We start from the raw sequence: 20,554 nt of genomic DNA on the forward strand, positions 1-20,554 counted from the left end.
AGTTTTGCACAGAAAACAAAACCATAAAAAAAAAAAAAAAGACAACCTAAGGAATGGGAGAAAATATTTGCAAATGATGAAACTGAGAAGGGCTTAATCTCCAAAAGATGTAAACAACCCATACAGGATGACCTGCTTACCTGACTCAGAGTCACTCCTTCAGAGGTGGACACACAAGAAGCAGAGCCACTGTGGTCAGCAAGAAAGGCCAAGTGACCTCAGCTCTGGCCCCAGAGCCACTTCCAAGAGGCTACAGAAGAGGCAGAGAGACACTCCAGAGTTCCAAGGATATAAGGGGAAAACACACAGTGGGGCCAAGGACATGTGGATTCATCAAATTACACACGGAGACCTACATACAGGTCTTTCCTTCACTCTTCACAGGGGTGGCCTGAGCCCTATTTGGTGAAAAAAAGGTGCTGGAAACAAACCATATACCTCAATTCAAAATAAACTGTGCCAATTTGCTGAAGTACAAGATGAATCCCCTGCCACCACGCACAGAAAAAAGCTCTATGATTATTACTGTATGGTATTGATGGCTGTTAAGTCTAAATTTACTGGAAAGAAAAATAATTTTTTGAACTAGCACTTTCCAGGGCATTTCTCCTTAAGATGAGTTTGAATCCAACTTGTTTGCTCTTGTGAAGAATGGCAGTCAGTTCCTTCCTTCACATTTTGAGGAAGAAAGTACGAGGTCCAAGGGCAGGCTCCCAAAGCGTCCTGTGCAATCCTGTTTGCTCTCGTGTTGAGCCTACTGATGGCTTGGGATTTACAGCTGCCCTTCCTATCCTGGACCTTTGATAGTCGTCTTCATTTATTCATTTTACTTGTGTGTCTCTTCAGAAGTGTATCTTCCCGTAGGTTTCTTCCATTTCCCAACGACGAATCCCAGATATTTCGTCTTTACGCTTCTACTGTGAAAGGAACCTCCTTTTTAATATACTTATTAAGATTACAAAGATTTTGTGTGTACTTGATTTATATATCTTTATTCCTATTTGTCTGGTTTATTGCAATCTTACTGATTTATTTATTTTTATTATTTTTTTTACTGATTTTTTAAAAATTCCAATCAGATTTTTTTTTTTTTTTTTTGTCTTTTTGCTATTTCTTTGGGCCGCTCCTGCGGCATATGGAGGTTCCCAGGCTAGGGGTCGAATCGGAGCTGTAGCTGCCAGCCTACGCTGGAGCCACAGCAACGCGGGATCCGAGCCGCGTCTGCAACCTACACCACAGCTCACGGCAACGCCGGATCGTTAACCCACTGAGCAAGGGCAGGGATCAAACCCGCAACCTCATGGTTCCTAGTCGGATTCGTTAACCACTGCGCCACGACGGGAACTCCAACTGGGTCACTTTGCTTTACAGTAGATTCTTTTTCTTCTTTTTAAAATGACTTTAAACTTGTGTTCCCCTTCACATGGAACACTTTGAGATGCGCTGTGTGATGAGCTAAGAGAACAACGGTGAGTGGAAATCAAGCCACAGGTCTACAATTCAGGTGACTGCCATCAGCTGCCACAGTGATTTGGTCAATATGTAGTTTTATATCTCTTATTTTCAGTCATACATTGTTTAAATTAAACCAAAAGGAGTTCCCATCATGGCACAGTGTGTTGAGAATACATCCACAGTGGTCTGGGTTGTTGCAGAGGCACAGGTTCAATCTCCAGTCCAGTTCAGTGGGTTAAAGGATTTGGCATTGCAGCACCTGCAGCATAGCTCACAGCTGTGGCTCCTGGTCTGGGAACTTCCATATGCCACAAGTGCAGCCATAAAATTTAACACAAAAACAAAAAAACAAATAGTAGACTACTGCTTTTAAAAAGCATATGAATAAATGTTAATATATTTTGGAACTCCCAGGTGGCACAGCATATGAAGGAGCGGACACTGTTTCCGCCATGACTTGGGTTGCTGCTGTGTCTCAGGTTCTACTCCTGGCCTTGGAACTTTTGCATGCCACGGACATGATCAAACATCTTAAAAAAGAAGGTGAATATATTTCAACTATTTAGTATCTCAATAAAGAGGTTTGTCAGACTATATACAGAGTATATTAGGAGAAGAAAAATGCAAATTAAACTCTGCAATTGAATGAAACAATTAGTACTGCTAATCCAGCCTTTTTTTCTTTTTCGGGCCCCTCGGGGCAGCATATGGAGAGTCCCAGGCTAGGGGTGGAATCAGAGCTGCAGCTGCCATAGCAATGCAGGATCCAAGCCAAGTCTTCGACCTACACCACAGCTCATGGCAACACCAGATGCTTAACCCACTGAAAGAGGCCAGGGATTAAACCCAAGTCCTCATGGATACTAGTCGGGTTCGCTACTGCTGAGTCATGACAGGAACCTCCAATGCATAATATTTTTGGTATTTTACATGCAATTAATATTTAACATTTGTTCAGAATTTAAAAAAAAAAATTTTAGGGCTACATCCATGGCATATGGAAGTTCCTGGGCTAGGGGTTGAATTGGAGCTGTAGCTGCCAACCTACACCACAGCCACAGCAACCCCAGATTTGAGTCACATCTGCGAGGAAATGCTAGATCCTTAACCCACTGAGTGAGGCCAGGGATCAAACCCATATCCTCGTGGATATTACTGGGTTTGTTACCACTCAGCCACAACAGGCTGAATGAAATGTTTGTAATATAATCAAATAGCACGCTTTATTCGCTAAGTGAGAAAAATAACAGGCAATTCATTATTAAAGGTTGTATTAAAGTGGCATTCATGAGTCAGTCCTAAATAACATACTTATTTAAAGTTGCCTTTTAACCTCAAATCTTGTTTTAATCCTATATGCAGAAAGAATTGAAAAAACTTCCACGGGGGCTTGCTTCCTTAATATGTCAAGGCCCCACTTAACGGTGAACCACCAGAGGCATCCCCAGTCACATTCAAAACGATACAATAATTTGGCCACCTAATTGCCATTACACTGCCTGGGGCTACACAACATGAAAAACTGAATGTCAAAATACAGAAAAGAGGGAGTTCCCGTCGTGGCGCAGTGGTTAACGAATCCGACTAGGAACCATGAGGTTGCGGGTTCGATCCCTGCCCTTGTTCAGTGGGTTAAGGATCCGGCGTTGCCGTGAGCTGTGGTGTAGGTTGCAGATGCGGCTCGGATCCCGTGTTGCTGTGGCTCTGGTGTAGGCCGGTGGCTACAGCTCCGATTCAACCCCTAGCCTGGGAACCTCCATATGCCGCAGGAGCGGCCCAAAGAAATAGCAGAAAGACAAAAAAACAAACAAACAAACAAACAAAAAACAGAAAAGAGGCCTAAATTATTAAATGAATAGGGGTGTTTTATCTACAATAGCTAAAAAAAATCCTAGGAAATGCTGTTAGAATAAGGAACACCTGTATGGTCTCTGGCTAAGTACGAACACGAAAAAGTCAACAGACTTAAGGTCTTAATAGCAGCAAATACGATGAACAATGTGATGTGCAGCCTGCACATGGATGTGTCCCACAGTGACCACAGAACTTAACAACTCCTGGAACAAATTTAGTATGCGGTGGACAGAATGACCCAAATAGAGCACAGGGCTGCTGGAACCTGCTAGGAAATCCCAAGGAAGTGAGGAGACTACACTGGGCCGGCGCTGAGAAGGAGAGGAGAGCCCCAAGCAGCAACGGGAGAACATCAGAGCTTAGACCCTGGAACCTGAGACACCAGACACTGGACTCTGAGGAAGACATGAAAATATTTTGTCCCAGATGCTTCAATATGATGAGAGGGGGAATGCATCCAAGGAAAAAGAGCAAACACCACGTCTGAGGCAGCCAAAGACTTCTTTCACTTCCTAAACATGGACATCTAGCTCGCAAGTGAGGACACTGGGCAGAGCATCTTGTCCAGCGTCCTCCAACTGCCTGACAAAGATCCTTTGCTGAACCTTTTCCCCAGGAAGGCCCATGCGTGTACTTCCTCGTACACACATTTCCTCCACTTTAGCAAGAATCCTAAGTCAGTTTATCAAGAATTCCTTACTTCTCACATCTGATCAAAATCATCGTCCCCAGTATCTCTCCCAGGTGATATTCCATCACCCCAGCCTGCCTTCAGTAAAAAAACCTATCAGCTTGTTTCAAAATACCCCTAGACTTGATGTCTCTTCCTAATTTTCTACCCACCAACTACCCCCCACCTCCACCCCCCTCCCCAATCCTTGACTATAAAGCAGAATTCAGCTCAGTTCTACAATGAAGTCACCCAACCCCTGTTAAAACAGTTTATTGAGTAAAATCTATTTCCACCGCTTTAACTACCGTCCTGCTCTGGTTTATCGTTGACAACCCCCACGCCCCATGCCTTGAGTCCACGTGACAATGCCCTACTCCCCACAACTTGGGTGGACAGTTAGTCCTGGCCCCTCCGCACTGTCCATGGGCCCGACCCCGCTCCCCTCCCTGGGCCTGGCGGACGTTCAGCTTCGTCCTCTGCACACTTCCGGGCAGGCCCGTCTCCCCTTCCCTCCTCAGGTATATACATATATGTGAACATATATATATATACTTGTGTGTCTTTTTTTTCAGGTCTGCACACTGCAACATATGGACGTTCCCAGGATACAGGTGGAATGGGAGCTACAGCGGCCGGCCTACAGCACACCCACAGATAGGCCAGATTCAAGCGGTTTCTGCAACCTACACCAACGTTGGATCCTTACTCCACTAAGCGAGGCCAGGGATCAAACCTGCGTCCTCAGGGATACTAATTAGGTTCGTTACCCCTGAGCCAGGACGGAAACTCCCCTTCTCTGGCATATTGCCCGCTCCCCTCCAGAACACCTCCCACCATTCCAAACCGCCCCTTCTTCCTCTCCGTTAGGCGTGGATGCCCTCCAAGCCCCGCCCCCTTCTCGGAACTTGAAGGACGTCTAGCCCTGCCCCCAAGCACTTCCGGCCCGCCCCTCCTCCCTCCGTTTTGGGTGTGAGCTGCAGCCCGCCCCACCCCTCTGCATTTCCGCCTCAGCCCCGCCCACGCTCCCTTTCTCCACTTCCGGCCCTCCCCACGCGTGGTCGCCCATATGTCAGGGCACGGCTCCTTCCTGGCCTGCGTTGCCGTCCTCGCCGGTGCTGCAGCCCAGTCGCTTGACGGGTCCAGCCCGAGGCCTTCTCTAGCCCAGCGGGACTACTAGGGCGCCCTTCCGTCGCCCGGGCTTCGCGTGCCACCCAGAGTTGGCCCGCCAAGATGGCCGTCGCCTGCAAGGTGGGGGCGCGCCCCGCCGCGGGGGTGTCTGGGAGTTGTAGTCCGGACCGGCGCGCTGACGCACTTCGCCACGGACCGACGGGCGCCATAGTGCGCCGCGCGCGGGGTGAGTGCGGCGCCAAAACCGCGCCCGTCGGGGACTCTGTTCCAGGCCGGCTCTGCAGGGCAAGCCCAGCCGCAGCCCCCATTTCGCCAAACACAAGAGGAGCTCAGAACCACCTCGCCTGCCGTCCTTCCGCCGCGGGGCCTGAAGGGGCAGTGGGGGTCGGGGACTTGGGGCCCAAAAGATGCGGGGACCGGGCGGGCCGTCCCCCCTCAGGGCTCGTGAAGGGTGAGGAAACGGACCGATTCCTTCTGGGTGTGGAGGATGGGGAACCGGCCCTCTGGGTGTTCGAGAGCTGCTGGAGACAGCCCTTCAGGGCGTCTTCCGAAGTGGGGGATGGAGCTGTCATTTCCGGTTGTTTGGGCTGAGGGGGGCGGGGGCCGTGACTCAACCCTCGCGCCCCTCCCACCTCCAAATTTGACTTTCTCAGGACTCTGCCCACTCCCCCGAGACACCTCCAGGAAGAGGAAGGCATGGCTTCCGGGCTTCCGACGGCCTGGTTCCCTGTGAGTAGAGGGTTCTTTATGAGTTTTAGAGTCCATCCCTGAAATGCCCCGGGCCGCGCAACATCTCGGGGTTGGGCGAGGAACTGGCTGGGAAGGAGAGACCTTAGTGGACAGAGGAATAACAAGTATTTTAGCTTTCCAAGGATAAAGGTCAAATTATGGGGGATTCTCATTTATCCATTAAACTAGGAGAGTGGGAGCTGGGGAGGGAGACGTTGACAGGTCTAAGCAGGAATCAGGCTTCTATTTAGATTTCAACAGCTACTTTAGCATTAAAGCTTAGTTATTGGGGGCTAAGGATCCGGCATTTGCCGTGAGCTGTGGTGTAGATCGCAGATGTGGCTCGGATCCCACAGTTGCTGTGGCTGTGGTGTAGACCAGTGGCTACAGCTCCGATTGGACCCCTAGCCTGGGAACTTCCATATGCAGCAGGTGCGGTCCTAAAAAGCAAAAAAAAGAAAAAACTTAGTCACTGGGAGAGAAGAGAGATGAAGATGGATCCTTGAAGGGTGGAGGAAATATAAATAGTATGGGCAGTGGGTGGGAGCTGAAGGCTGGAGTGTGTGATGATTCAGCTCATTGCGGAATCCCGTAGCAGGAGGTATACCCAGGAATCCCCAGGTTAATAAAAAATGGAGAGGTTTTCAGAGAATGAAGAATCTCCTTCGGCCTTACTGGGTAGTCCTCCATGCTGTGACCAGAATAGGGTCAGCCTTGGGTTTGCTGTTTCAGACAAAAGCAAGAACTCATGATGAGATACCTGCATGCTTTCAGGTCACCTTGTTGACTGTGCCTGCATGTTCTCAGTCAGCCTCTCCCTCCTGTCAGTGTGGGTGACGACAGGCCCTGACTGAACAGGCACCTGTGGGTTTTAGGAACCAGTGACTTTTGAAGATGTGACGCTGGGTTTTACCCCAGAAGAGTGGGGAATGCTGGACCTTGAACAGAAGTCCCTGTACAGGGAGGTGTTGCTGGAGAACTACAGGAACCTGGTCTCAGTGGGTAAGGATGGCCTGTGTGTCAATAAAGATTTGCGCTTTGCAGCATAAATGTGGTGCCTTTGCAGTGTGTGTCAGCTTGGGCTCATCCTGCAAGTTCAAACGTCAAGGTCTTTGGAGCCTGAGGGAGAGGACTTGACTTTGTACACACAGGACAAAGATAACCTCACAGATAACTTCTGAAGCATTACCTGGTCCACCCCTGAGGCACTGAATGCTGGGGAGGTGGGTCAAACAGAGGTTTTCAGCTAGCAGAGGCAGAGCTGAAACGAATTCCAAAGGACATGGCGTCAGGTCTGACCGCTCAAGAGTATCATGAAAGACCCAGCTCGTTCCATCGCTCCCTGGTTAGTGTGAAGTTTTCCATTCTTAGGTTAGTAGATGCCGGACTGTGACATCAAGTATCACGTTCATGTTCAAGGCAGAAAGAAAGGGAGGCGGCAGCCCTGGCCAGTTCTCTTTTTACAGACTGACAGGGAAGAAGAACAATGCCTGGGGGCCCTAGCTGGCAAACTTCCCTTTGTGCCTTGCTGGCCAGAACTGGGTCCTATTGCTCCTTTACTGGGTAGAGTCCGGAACTGCCAGCCACTAGCTAAAGGGAGGGGGCGGGAATATCAGCACCGCCTGTCACCAGCAGTTAGGCCCCAAGGGGAGAACACGGGACCAGAATTGCTGTAGCCGGAAAGTATTTTCTCCCGAACACAGACCCCCAAGCCCTCTCTCTTTTCCCTTGGGCAGAGCATCAGCTTTCCAAGCCAGATGTGGTATCTCAGTTAGAGGAGGAGGAAGAGCTCTGGTCGGTGGAGAGAGGAATTCCTCAAGACACCTTTTCAGGTGAGAACCAGGCACAAGGGATCCTGGCAGGGAGTGGGCCGACTGGGCAGTCAGGAGCTGGTGTCTAGAAATTGAAGTGGCGGGGAAAACGCCCAGAGGGGGTGTTGTGTCGAGTAGTTGCAGACCTGCTGGATCAAGCTCTGTGTTCCTATGGCCCGAGTTGGGTGTACCGCTTAGCTGAACGTGAACCTGTTGCCAGTGCCTGGTTGGCAGTAAGGCCTCCCTCGTCGTGCTTCACACATCATCTGCTGCTGCCCTTCCCGTATGTATTCAGCAACTGGTGTGTGTCTCCAGCCAGGTTTTAAAATATGTTTACACTTCTGGTTATGTGTTTGTGCCCTGAGGGTGTTCCTGTACTCAGTGCAGAAAGGTGCACTTCTTTAACAAATACAGTGCAGACATCACTTGACTTGTTCCTCCTGATGGACGTTCAAGTTACTGCAAAAAGTGTCTCGCACACATTTTTTTTTTTGCACATTCAGGTTGGTTTTTTGTAGGATTTCTAGAAATGAACTTTGGATCAACCAAGATGTAAGTAAAAAAATCTGGTAGCAAGAAACTTCTAAGATCCTTTGAAATATGTATGCTGAACATGTGAGCTCCTTTTCCTCTTTGTAAGATACAAGTGATTTAGAGTCCGCTTTTTAAGGTTTGCACATCTGATGAGAAAAGGTATGTTCAGTTTAGTTCACATTTCTCTCATGGAGTTACGTGTATTTTCGTAAGTTTACATGTCATTTGTGTTTTTTCTTTTGTGGATTTATATATTTTCCTTTTTTCCCCGTTGCTTTGGTTTTTTTTTGGGGGGGGGGACTCTACACTATATCATGGATGTTAATATTGCAAATATCAGGCCAATATTTCTCTTCTACCTCAAGTCTTTGTGAAGAAATTCTATAGATTCAGGTATTTTTTCCTTTTAGATCCGTCTTTATTCCTCTTCCTTGTTTCATCTCATACTTAGGCAGATTGTACAAATATTTTCCTACATTCTGGTATTTTGGGGTTTTGTTTTCATGATGTGGGACACAAGTTTTTTCAATACCATTTTCAGACTCAGTTCTTCCGATTATTGGAAATGCCATTTTTGTCATGGATATAATTCTCATAGTCATCATCACGTGCAGGCCTTCTTGGCCCCTTAGGCTCCCTTGACCTCTGTTTGTCTCTGAGTAAATGCCATATTTCTCTACTTATTGTAGCTTTATAAGTAACTTGGATGAGTAGTAGTTTCTCTCATAATTAAAAAAAAAGGCGAAAAGGACCTATTAGCTGTTCTCAAACAGATGAGCACTGAACCATCAGCTTGTCAGCATTCATTGAGAAAAATCCTGTTAGGACAGTTATTACTTTTGGGGTCGGGATGGGGGGAGGGGGCATGAGCATGGCTTGTAGAAGTTCCCAGGCCAGGGGTCAAACCTCCACAGCAGTGACCCAAGTTGCTGCAGTGACAGTGCTACTACATTCTTAACCTGCTGCACCGCAAGATACCCCGGAACATACATTGCATTGATTGGATTGGATTTGGAAATTTCTCAATGTAGAACTCGTCTCAGTTGAGTTCTGGCGCAGGTGCACAAAGGGGTCTCCTCTCACTATGCTGGCCAGCCCTTCCAGTGCTGTTGTTGGGCATCTACTGTAATTGCTGTTAATCCAGAGTAATCCTGCCTTGAGGTCTTGCATAGTTGTTGCAGATGAACCTGTTATGCTGCTAAATTCTCTTATTTGTAACAGTTTTGTTAGATTCTCATGAATTTTCTTGGCACAAAGTCATTGTACTGACAACCACAGAGGAGAAGGCAGGGAGTTCTTGTGTGGTACAGTGGGTTAAAGGATCCGGTATTGGTGCACCTGCAGTGTAGGTTGCAGCTGTGGCTTGGATCCAGTCCCTGGCCTGGGAATTTCCACATGCTGTGGGTGTGGCCATTAAAAAAAAGGGAAAAAAAGGGGGCACTTGTATTATTATTTTATGTTTTTTGAAGTTATGAAATTACAGCCATCCTAGCTAGTACTTCAAAACATTTAGCTGAGGGAGTTCCCGTCGTGGTGCAGTGGTTAACGAATCCGACTAGGAACCATGAGGTTGAGGGTTCGGTCCCTGCGCTTGCTCAGTGGGTTAACGATCCGGCGTTGCCGTGAGCTGTGGTGTAGGTTGCAGACGCGGCTCGGATCCCGCGTTGCTGTGGCTCTGGCGTAGGCCGGTGGCTACAGCTCCGATTCAACCCCTAGCCTGGGAACCTCCATATGCCGCGGGAGCGGCCCAAGAAATAGCAACAACAACAACAACAACAAAAGACAAAAGACAAAAAAAAAAAAACATTTAGCTGAGAGGGAAGATTTGAGTGGTCTGACTTAAATTGGCAAGTTTCTGGGTTTTGACAGGCATACTGCTTGATTCTGTTTTATTTCGAATCAGTTTTATCTGGATACAGAAATTCTTCTCATCCTTTCCAATAAAGGAAAATTAGTAATGGCCCCAATTTCCCCCCTCCAAGGTGATCATGGGGTTTTTTTCATATGAATCGTCAACAGTGACATAATCATAGACGCGCCCTTGCTGTAATGTGCTGTTGGCATCTGTTAGTTTTTTAGCATCTTGGCATCAATATTTATAAATTGGGTTGGGGAAGTGGGTGGTTTTCCTCCTTGTGTTTATTATTTTGGGACATTTCTGTATCAGAACGTGTTGGCTTTGTAAAGAAAACTTGAGATTTCTCCCTTCCTTTCTTCTCTGCGCTCTTTTGCAAGCGACTTGGTAATTCCTTGCTTCTGGAAGGCTTCAGCTGTGAAAGCTGCATGTTCCCCCACTTGTGTTTTTCTTTTCTATGTTCCAAAGTCGCTCCTTTCATTCTCTGCATTGAAAACCTCCCCTCCCTTCTAGCCATTGGCGCAGGTCCCTAAACTAAACCCACAGGAAAGGTTCCCAGCAACTCAGACACTTTGTATCCACCCAGCATGGTTTCTGTTCCCCCGGTTGCCTCTTTCCATCCAGCCTTGGTTGTGGCAGGTCTGGGACTCATCCTGTCTGGAACTTAAGTCCCGTGTTGGCAAACCTTCCAGCCTTGCCCCTCTGGATGCTCTTGTGGTTTCTTAAATCTAGCTTCGTGGGGGGCACTGGGCACCAGTGTTTCTGCACCTTTTGGGAGCCTTGACTTGAATGTGACAGGAGGCTCAGGGTGGTCATCCAGAAGCAGAGACCATGTGCGGGGGAGCTCACCAGGACACTCCTGCAGGCTAGGCCTAGGGCTCCAGGTGCCTAACACGGTTCTGCTGTGTCACACTGACTCCTTCACGTGGTGTCTTTCCTCCACTGCCTCCCCTTTTATCTCAGATACTTGTATGGAAGGCCTCTTGTGTCCGATGCAGTATAAAAAAGAAAAAGTGTGCATTTTAGTAGTGAGTCAGAGGCCTCACATCACCCCTGCCATTGCAGACTCCTGAGTCTAGCAGCTGACAGCCTCTGCACACAAGCCACACAGATGTCACTGTGTAAACACGAGGGAACAGTGGCACACGGAGGGGATAAAGAACATGGGGTAGGAGTTCCCGCTGTGGCACAACAGGGCGGCCAGCATCTCTGCAGTATGGACACAGGTTCCATCCCCGTCCGGGCACAGTGTTAAAGGATCCCACTTCGCCACGGCTGTGACACAGGTCACGACTGCAGCTCAGATCTGATCCCTGGCCTAGGAACGCCCTGTGCCTTGGGGCAGCCAGAAATGAACAGGGAGAAAAAGGGCAGAGGGTAAAGGAGGGAGCAGTGTGGGGGGGTGCTCTAGAGGAGACGCTCAGGGGGTACTGCTGGGGTGAGATTGAAGCCAGTTACTGAAGAAAAGAAAGTCAGAGGCCACGTAAGAGTGGTGGTGAAGGGAGCTTCCAGGAGAAAAAACACCATTTGGATGGAGCCAACTTGGCACATTCAGGGAATGTAAAGTCACCCACTGGGCTGGGAAGAGCTAATGGGGAGATGGGAGTTACGTTGATCAGAGCACACAGGGCCTGCACTGTGAGGGGAGTTTGGTTTTCATTGAGCAGGTGTGTGGTGTGCTTTTCATAGCTCACTCTGAAGATGGCAGAAGCCAGGGGGCCATGGTAGCGTCTGGGGAAGAGGTGGTACTACCTGGCCTGAGACAGTAGCATTTGTAGGTGGATTCAGTGGGTTAGTTGAGTAATGACCCAAGAGGGTAAAGGAAGCTGCCAAGAGCTGCTCGTAGGTGAAGGCTTCAAGAGATTTCCTGGGACTGTCCTTTGTGAAAATATGTATTTACTCTATACTTTCTTTTAATGTATCAATGTCTTATTTTAAAAATACAACCAAGGAGTTCCTGTTGTGGATCAGCAGACCCAGCTAGTATCCGTGAGGATTCAGGTTCGGTCCCTGGTCTCACTCATGGGTCAAGGGGGCACTGCTGTGAGCTGTGGTGTAGGTCACAGACGCGGCTCAGATCCCATGTTGCTGTGGCGGTGCTGCAGGCCGGCAGCTGCAGTTCCAATTTGAACCCTGGCCTGGGAGCTTTCATTTGCCCCAGGTGCAGCCCTAAAAAAGCAAATAAATAGGGAAATAAAAGTAACAGTAAAGGAGAGCTATTACTACTAAATTTTTGGCATTAGTGACATGAAAATCTGGTTAAGGCAGACTTTTGAAGTGTGGAAACAGAGATTTTCTTTGGTTTTTATGTTGAAATATTTTACGTGAACAGTACAGAGAACTACCTAATAAGCTTTCACCTAGATTCAGGTGTTTTTGGAACGGTCCCATATCTTGACTGGTTTTATTAATAAAGAAGATTGTTTTGTTGAGAGGAAGAGAAAGAAATTCTTCTCAAGATGTCATCCTTTGGCCTGAGAGGATACAAATGGGTTATAAAGGACACATGTGGGGGACATAGGAAATCAGTTGTTTTATACAAAGGGTAATTCTTAGAACAAGACTGAAAAAATATGTGTCGTTTCAGACAGCCTGTTTTCTGCCTAGCTCAGCTTTTATGAGAAGGCTCACCTGGGAGCCTTAACATGCAGAAACCCTGAATGGAGGAAGTCCCTTTCACTCAAACATGAATGATGATAGCAGGAAAGGCTTCTGGCCTGACACAGCCTGATTTGAGAGAATTCATACTGGATAGAAAATTCCAGTTGTGTTCAATTTGGAAGCATTCTTACAGCAAATAACTGTATCCAAGAACTCTGAAGTCATGGGGACATGATGGCTGTGGAAAGGCTTCACAGACAGCTGTCTTCTTCCAGCTCACAGAAGTCACACTGGCGAGTGTCCAAGAACGGACTCAGTGTTAGGAAGGCCTCAGGAGCCACGGCACCCGCAGCACGAAGCCCTTCAGTAGGAGTCCTCGTTGTGTTCAGCATCAGAGGACTCATATGAGAGCAGACACCCAGTGTAATCGGTGCAGGCAAGTCATTAGCCTTAGCTCAGGCCTTATTTGCCAGAACAACAGAAAACCTTACACTGAAGAGAACCACACTGGATCATAAAAATGGAGTAACTCATCCTGTTTTACACCAGATAGGTCGTAAAGAAGGCAAAGTACACCAAGCTTGGATCACAAGAGGACAGCAGTCGCTTGGTATCCCTGAGGGACTGTTTCAGGACTGTCATGGATACCAAAACCTGCAGATGCCCAAGTCCCTTCTGTAAAATGTCACAGTCCAGTGCTTACTTCAGCAGCACCTCCACTAAAAGTGGAACCACACAGAGATTAAGCGTTGTCCTTGCACAAGGATGACCCATACATCCATATTTTTAAAAAAATATTAAAATGGTTAGTACAGTCAGATGTGTGGGTCACCTGTACAAATGTATACTAAAACAGGTGCTGTTTTGTCACCTTGGGTTCTGCATCTGACTTGAACATCTAGAACAAATGTTCAGTAGCATGGGGAGAGCAAGCATCCTTATTTTAGTTTTCCTTGTGTGTCTCCAGATGCTAAAACAGTGACTGAATTTCTAGCTCAGGTAACTGCTAGGCGAATAAATCATTGAAAAAATTTCAAGAGAGCAGAGGGCTTCTTCAAAGAGGAGACTCTGAACACTAGTCCAGGCTGAGACAAGAGGGTAGGTACGGAAAATCTTGAGAGGGGGTGACAGAGAACTCTGAGAGGGTCTTATCCTTGGGGACTGGCTAAGAGTCTGGAATCCTGCATGAATATCAGACATGTTTTGGCAGGAATCCAGCCTGTCGGTGTGGTCACATACTGTGCCGTCTTTATCCAAGAATACTTTATGTCTTCTGTCACCATCCGTGCATTTATTCTCTAGGACCCATGTGATCTTAATCCTCTTAATCCTTTTATTTGGGGATCTCGCTTCCTGGTGTCCAGATACAGTCCCCGGAGTAATTTCAAGGCCTGAAGGGCTTTAATTATCAAATGAATAAGAATGAGAATAAATGAACTAAGCATTTGACTCAGATATGGGGGGGAGGGGGAAATACTCCCAAAAGTCCTGAAGAGACGTGAAAGCAGGAATAAATGAGTCAGAGACGAAAAAAAAGAATGCAAGAGCCCATTTTCTGGATAGACAATAAATAAAAGCCAAGCTAAAATCTTATACAGGAAAGAGAAACTCTACACAGATAGACAGCAGTACGTGTAGTTGTTCCCACTGTAGTACTTTACACAACAGTCGTAAGGAATAAGCAGCTCTGTGACTGAAGAAACAATCTCCGAGAGAGACATATTTCTTAAAATATGTAAAATACACATCTTAACATACATAAAGATCCCCTTAAAGACGCACACATGAACACATGCAAGTTTGAACATGCCAACTGGTTATCATTGGGAGAACACAGAAACTAACAGGATGTGACCGCCTTGTGGGAAGGAAGCTGGGTGGGAGGATACTTTCCATGTTTAGAGGGTCTGCCCATAACTGTGCTCCTAAAATGGAAACAACGGTCGTCTTCCCGCTGTGTCACCAGTTCCTGACATAGCATAGGTACTCAGTAATTATTTGTTGAGTACATGAATGAAAAAACAATAAGATGGAAAGCTTTCTAGAAAAGTGTAAAGATGGCAAAATTGGTCCCAGGAGAAGTGGGACTTTTTCTTAGAACAAAGTGACCAGTTGGTTGCATTTCTGTATTGACCTGGGCAGTGAATATTTTCCAACTTCTGTTAAAAGATATTTTCCATGGAACGTGAGCTATTCAGTGACAAAACACAGGGTACTATGTTAATAGGTTTTTTCTGCAACACACACATAGCATTGTTCTCACTAAAGCACAAAATGAGAAAAATACCAAAAAAGAAGAAATAATGGTAGCTCATAACAATACCTTAAAAAAAGCTAATGCTCTGAAATAGTTATGAGTCGAGCAGGTGCAACAGATTACAAAAATACAGAAACAGCCTTGACTTATACCAGGAATAACCAATTTAACAGATGGAGGAAAGATTTTGTTAACAATGCTTTTTCGAAATGATACCTAAGAAAAATAGTTAACAATTGTTAAATTGTTAAGAATTGTTTATTCTTAGGTATCATTTTGAAATGATACCTAAGAATAAATTGTTAAGTTCAGTTAAGTACTGTAAAGTCAGCTCTATTTGAAGAAAGTTACATTAGAAGGCCATGGAAGGGAGTTCCCGTCGTGGCCCAGTGGTTAACGAACCCGACTAGGATCCATGAGGATGTGGGTTCGATCCCTGGCCTCGCTCAGTGGGTTAAGGATCTGGCGTTGCCGTGAGCTGCAGTGTAGGTCACAGATGTGGCTCAGGTCCTGCACTGCTGTGGCTCTAGCGCAGGCCGGTGGCTACAGCTCCTATTAGATCCCTAGCCTGGGAACCTCCGTATGCCACAGGTGTAGCCCTAAAAATACTTTCCCCCCCCCCAAGAAAAAAAGGCCATGGAAGACTTAAGTACAAGCACTGACTTTTTAGGGCTCATTGACACCTGAAGTATATGAAGTCCTTTCCTAAGTCCTACTCTCATCCCAGCCAGCAGACTCCAGAGAAATGCTGTGGGAGCATGAATGCAAGTCCCTGGCCTGGCTGGTCTGAGAGGAAGCAAGTCCAGTGAAAACCAAGCGTCCTCTCACCCCAGGCCCGCTTGGGCTCCCAAGTGAAAGACAGGAACTTGGCGGCGGCAGCAGCTGTCCTCCCATGATGACATACAGATAGGACACAGTTGCAGTGCCAGTGAGAGGCCCTGCAATTTGGAATATGAATATATCAGACCTGAAGGCCCACATGTCCCTTGGCGAAGCGCTCACCAAGGCTCTCAGGCTGCACTTGTCAAAACACTGCTTGAGCACCTGCCAAAAGACCAAGGGTAGAGATGGGTCACCCTGACGAACAGGACGGAAAGGCCCGGCTCACCGGGCTTGGTTCATGCCAGAGCAGCCACCAGCGCATGTGGCTGACTGAAGTGAACTTACCAGTTGCTTAGTCACACGGGTCACCTGCCGCTCACGGCTGTGGTGCCGGACAGTGCAGATAGAGGCCACTTCCTTCACCGAAGAACGTTCCACTGCGCAGTGCTCTTCTTGACAAGGTGGGGGAGTGAGTCAGTTAATGAACCAGGTACTTGGAGATGGCGGGCAGGGCCGTGAAGGAAAACGCAACAGCAGGATGTCTGGAGTAGCGGGGAAGCGTGGGTGGCCAGTGTTAGCTCAGAACTGGGCAGGAAGGCAGCTCTGCGGTGGCGTCCGAACAGAGCGCGAGATGGGGAAGGAGACCCAGGTGGAGACTGTGGGGAAAGACCATCAGGCGGGCAGTGGCAAGGGCAGTGACTTCTGAGGCAAAGATGGTGGCTGGGGGGAAGCCCTCTTCGCTGTGAAGGGTCTGAAGGAACAGGGCGGGGATTCCGGCTGCTGCCTTTCCCGGAGTGTGGCCTTCGGCAGGTCCGTAGCCTCTCCCAGCGTGATTTCTGTTGCCTAAAGCTAGGATGCTGTCCTTAGTGGGGCTGTGGTGGCATAAAAGCCTGGGTGCTGGGGCCTTTCACGAAATGCTAGCTGCTGGTGCTGATTCAGAGACTTTGAGTGAGGTCAAGATGCCCGTCAGGGGCTTTGGTACATTCTCCTTTGGGCCTGGCTTTGGAGTTTCTGATGCACAACAGTCAGCAGCCTTAGGAGACACATTTCAAAGGCGATGTTGCAGGGCGCCCAGCAGAGCTGAGGCGTGAGGAGTGGGGAGAGGAGCAGAAAGTGGGGAGAGCTGGGGGCATCCGGGACAAGGAGTAAGAGGGACGGGAGCATGCAACAGGTTAAGGGGAGCAGACCCTGCCCACCTCCCCCAACAAGCTGGCAAATTGTCACTGTAACCAGTTACTATTATTTGTGCACTGGTAGCCCTGGTGTACCTGGTTAATCGGTCAGCATTCACTAGGAAACTGAACTGTGAGGGAGAGAGCTTACCTGGAAGGGAGGGAGCAGGGAGACTGAATTTGAGAGAAGAAAACTTTAATTAGAAAACAGGAGTTCCCGTCGTGGCGCAGTGGTTAACGAATCCGACTAGGAACCATGAGGTTGCGGGTTCGGTCCCTGCCCTTGCTCAATGGGTTAACGATCCGGCGTTGCCGTGAGCTGTGGTGTAGATTGCAGATGCGGCTCGGATCCCACGTTGCTGTGGCTCTGGCGTAGGCCGGTGGCTACAGCTCCGATTCAACCCCTAGCCTGGGAACCTCCATATGCCGCGGGAGCGGCCCAAGAAATAGCAACAACAACGACAACAACAAGAACAAGAAAAAAAAAAAGAAAGAAAGAAAGAAAACAGCATAAAAAAAAAAAAAAAAAAAGGGTTCCCTTTGTGGCACAGTGGTTAACGAATCCGACTAGGAACCATGAGGTTGCGGGTTTGATCCCTGGCCTTGCTCAGTGGGTTAAGGATCTGGTGTTGCTGTGAGCTGTGGTGGAGGTCGCAGACGTGGCTTGGATCCAGCGTTGCTGTGGCTCTGGCGTAGGCCAGTGGCTCCAGCTCAGGTTAGACCCTAGCCTGGGAACCTCCATATGCCGCAGGAGCAGCCCAAGAAACGGCAAAAAGACAAAAGAAAAAAAGAGAAAACAGTAGTTTCTATCAGTCTTTACTACATGCAGTACCTGGCATTAGGTCCCTAATCACTTAGGGTGGGGAAACTGAGGCCCAAAAGATGTAAAACACCTGCCCAGGGGTCTGTGCCTTTGTGTAATAGCCCCCTAGCTAGATGGGGAGTTGCAGGTAAGGGGACTGAGTTCCCCGGGGGTTATTCAGATGGTTGATTGAAAGCCAGTACTTGGAGCTGCAGTTGATAGGGATAATCTTATGCGGCCCCAGGCAGGTGGGTGCGTCAGTGAGTCCTGGCCCAGTAAGGTGAGGATCCACTGTCAACCTTGTTAGCTGGTAAACACAGCTTTTATTTTCTGTCAAGTGGGCACACACCTCTCTGGAACAGATAGCAGTGAAGATGACCTTAGAGGCTTGCGAGTGGTCCAAGAGATGAGTCAGAAGATAGAGGTGCCTAGAATGACACTTACCCAAGGGGCTTCCAGGGTTGTGGCCGTCTCACTCACTGCATAGCACCCAGTAGGTGCTTTGTAACTGCAGAACCAGCGCCCGCCTGAAGGGCTGCTATGCAGGGACAGCTGGCTGGCTGGGTGGCGGATGTGCTCGGCTCTCAAGACCAAAAGATCTACAGAGTTTTTGACATCCAAACCCAGACACACTCGACAGTTTAAAACAGTTAACTTTTTCCTTTTTTTTTTTTTTTTTCTTTTTGCTGTTTAGGGCCACACCTACAGCATATGTAAGTTCTCAGGCTGGGGTTGAATCGGAGCCACAGCAGCTCAGATCTGAGTCTCATCTGCTACCTACACCACAGCTCATAGCAACACTGGATCCTTAACCCACTTAGCAAGGCCAGGGATCGAACCTGCTTCCTCACGGATACTAGTCAGTTACTTTCGGCTGTGCTACAGTGGGAACTCCCTAAAACTGTTAACATTTTTGAGTGAGCACTTGATGCAAGATTTTAAAACATCCGGTGCCCCTAAGGATAAGGGGAGTAACTAAATACAAGGTCAGTATTAAAGGAGAAATAATTAGAAATGGAGGGGGGGTAGAGACGATGAAGTAGAATAAAAAGAATCCAGCTTTTTTTTTTTTTTTTTTAAGGGATAAAGCTGTATATAAAAATTTCTCTGGTTATCCAAGGAGTACAAAATGGAAATTTCAGAAATTTATAGGCTAGGAACCATTTATTAAGAATTAAGATTGTTGGAGTTCCCGTGGTGGCGCAGTGGCTAATGAATCCGACTGGGAACCATGAGGTTGCGGGTTCGATCCCTGCCCTTGCTCAGTGGGTTAACGATCCGGCGTTGCCGTGAGCTGTGGTGTAGGTCGCAGATGCGGCTCGGATCTCGCGATGCTGTGGCTCTGGCATAGGCCGGCGGCTATAGCTCCGATTGGACCCCTAGCCTGGGAACCTCCATATGCCGCGGAGATCGACCCTAGAAAAGACAAAAAAAAAAGAATTAAGATTGTTATGGAGTTCCCGTCGTGGCGCAGTGGTTATCGAATCCGACTAGGAACCATGAGGTTGCAGGTTCGGTCCCTGCCCTTGCTCAGTGGGTTAACTATCCGGCGTTGCCGTGAGCTGTGGTGTAGGTTGCAGACGCGGCTCGGATCCCGCGTTGCTGTGGCTCTGGCGTAGGCCGGTGGCTACAGCTCCGATTCAACCCCTAGCCTGGGAACCTCCATATGCCGCGGGAGCGGCCCAAGAAATAGCAACAACAACAACAAAAGACAAAAAAAAAAAGATTGTTATGCATGATTATTGCTCAAAATGGTGACTGTGGCCCAGCATGAAGCAGCTGGGGGGAGCCCCCCCCGCATATCCTATATCTGGGATACTTCTTAGGCTAGTGCTGATGGGACTCCGGTAAATTTCTATCCCTGGCTTCCCAAGTTACCCTCAGAGAGGGTTCAAGCCTTAAGAGTTGTATCTAAAAAGTGAACTATGCTTTCAAATCGAGAAGGGGGTGGGGGAGGATAAATCAGAAAATCTAAGGAAGGATATTAAATGCTCAAGATGGTTGCAGCTATCAACTGGGACGGGCAAGCGCCCCAAAGAAATTAATTCAAAAGTTTATTTGGGAGAGAGTGGAGAGAAGACGTTGGAAATGGAAGATCAAATGCCTGTCAAGGTTGTTATCCAAGAAAAAGTTACTTTAGACGTAAGTGACGGCATGGCCCAGGACCTGTTTCTCAACCCTGGAGCGCTCAAGGCCAGTCTCGGGTGGCCAGGCGGCCCCACCCGGCACAGGGAAACTCCTGACCCCGAGCTGACTCACTCCTCGAGTCGCACGCCAGCAACGGGAACACCCGTGGTGGCCGCCGAAGAGCCGAGGTTTGCCGTCAGGAATTCGAAGGAAGGACAAGGCAAAGGCCCAAGGAGACAGAGATAGAAGGTAGGGGCGGGGGGCGAAAGTGGGTCGGAATCCGAGTGCTCGTGGCTCCGGGCAGAGCGGCCGCGCTCTCCACACCCAGTGTTGCCCAACCGGAAGGACTTGCAGCTCGAGAGGGTGTATGTAGAGGCTGCGCCGGCGCCGTCCCGGACACGTCCGCCGTTGCCGGGGTTCGAGGGAGAGAACGCGAGCGGGGGAGGTCGGAGGCGACGGCCCCACAGCAGGCCGAGCGGCCGCCAGCCAGCCAGCGCCCTGAGGGGACTTCCTAAGCCTCAACATGGCGGAGCCGGAAGTCCGCGCCGCGGAGGCTCCTGGGAATTGTAGTGTCTTCGGTGCCCAACCCACTTCCGTCCAGGCCGGAAGTTGTGACCGTGCGCTCCCGGAGCTCTGACAGGAGAGGCCCTGGTTGTGTAGTTGGCCTAGGCGGCTGTACGCTTCGCTGCGGGGTGGGACCAGCAGGGCCTGCTCCGGAGCCTTACGCAGACGTC

At 48.6% G+C, this 20,554-nt stretch overlaps 1 protein-coding gene and 1 long non-coding RNA gene across 2 annotated transcripts in view; one reads left to right on the forward strand and one right to left on the reverse strand.

Moving 5' to 3' along the window:
• The window catches only part of LOC100518738 (neurotrophin receptor-interacting factor homolog), a 49,301-nt gene continuing 33,721 nt past the window's right edge, over window positions 4,975-20,554 (forward strand). Inside the window, 4 exon segments of the mRNA XM_013998887.2 lie at window positions 4,975-5,561; window positions 5,764-5,839; window positions 6,715-6,841; window positions 7,576-7,671. Of these exon segments, the coding sequence (XP_013854341.2) occupies window positions 5,518-5,561; window positions 5,764-5,839; window positions 6,715-6,841; window positions 7,576-7,671 (343 nt within the window). The 5' untranslated portion in view covers window positions 4,975-5,517.
• LOC106510599 lies at window positions 14,175-18,990 on the reverse strand. The gene is made up of 2 exons (XR_001309217.2): window positions 16,065-18,990; window positions 14,175-15,941 (listed from the first exon to the last, which is right to left on the reverse strand). It is a non-coding gene; the product is annotated as an uncharacterized LOC106510599 (long non-coding RNA).

The sequence above is a fragment of the Sus scrofa genome, chromosome 6 (assembly GCF_000003025.6).
Source record: "Sus scrofa isolate TJ Tabasco breed Duroc chromosome 6, Sscrofa11.1, whole genome shotgun sequence".
NCBI classification, from domain to species: domain Eukaryota; kingdom Metazoa; phylum Chordata; class Mammalia; order Artiodactyla; family Suidae; genus Sus; species Sus scrofa.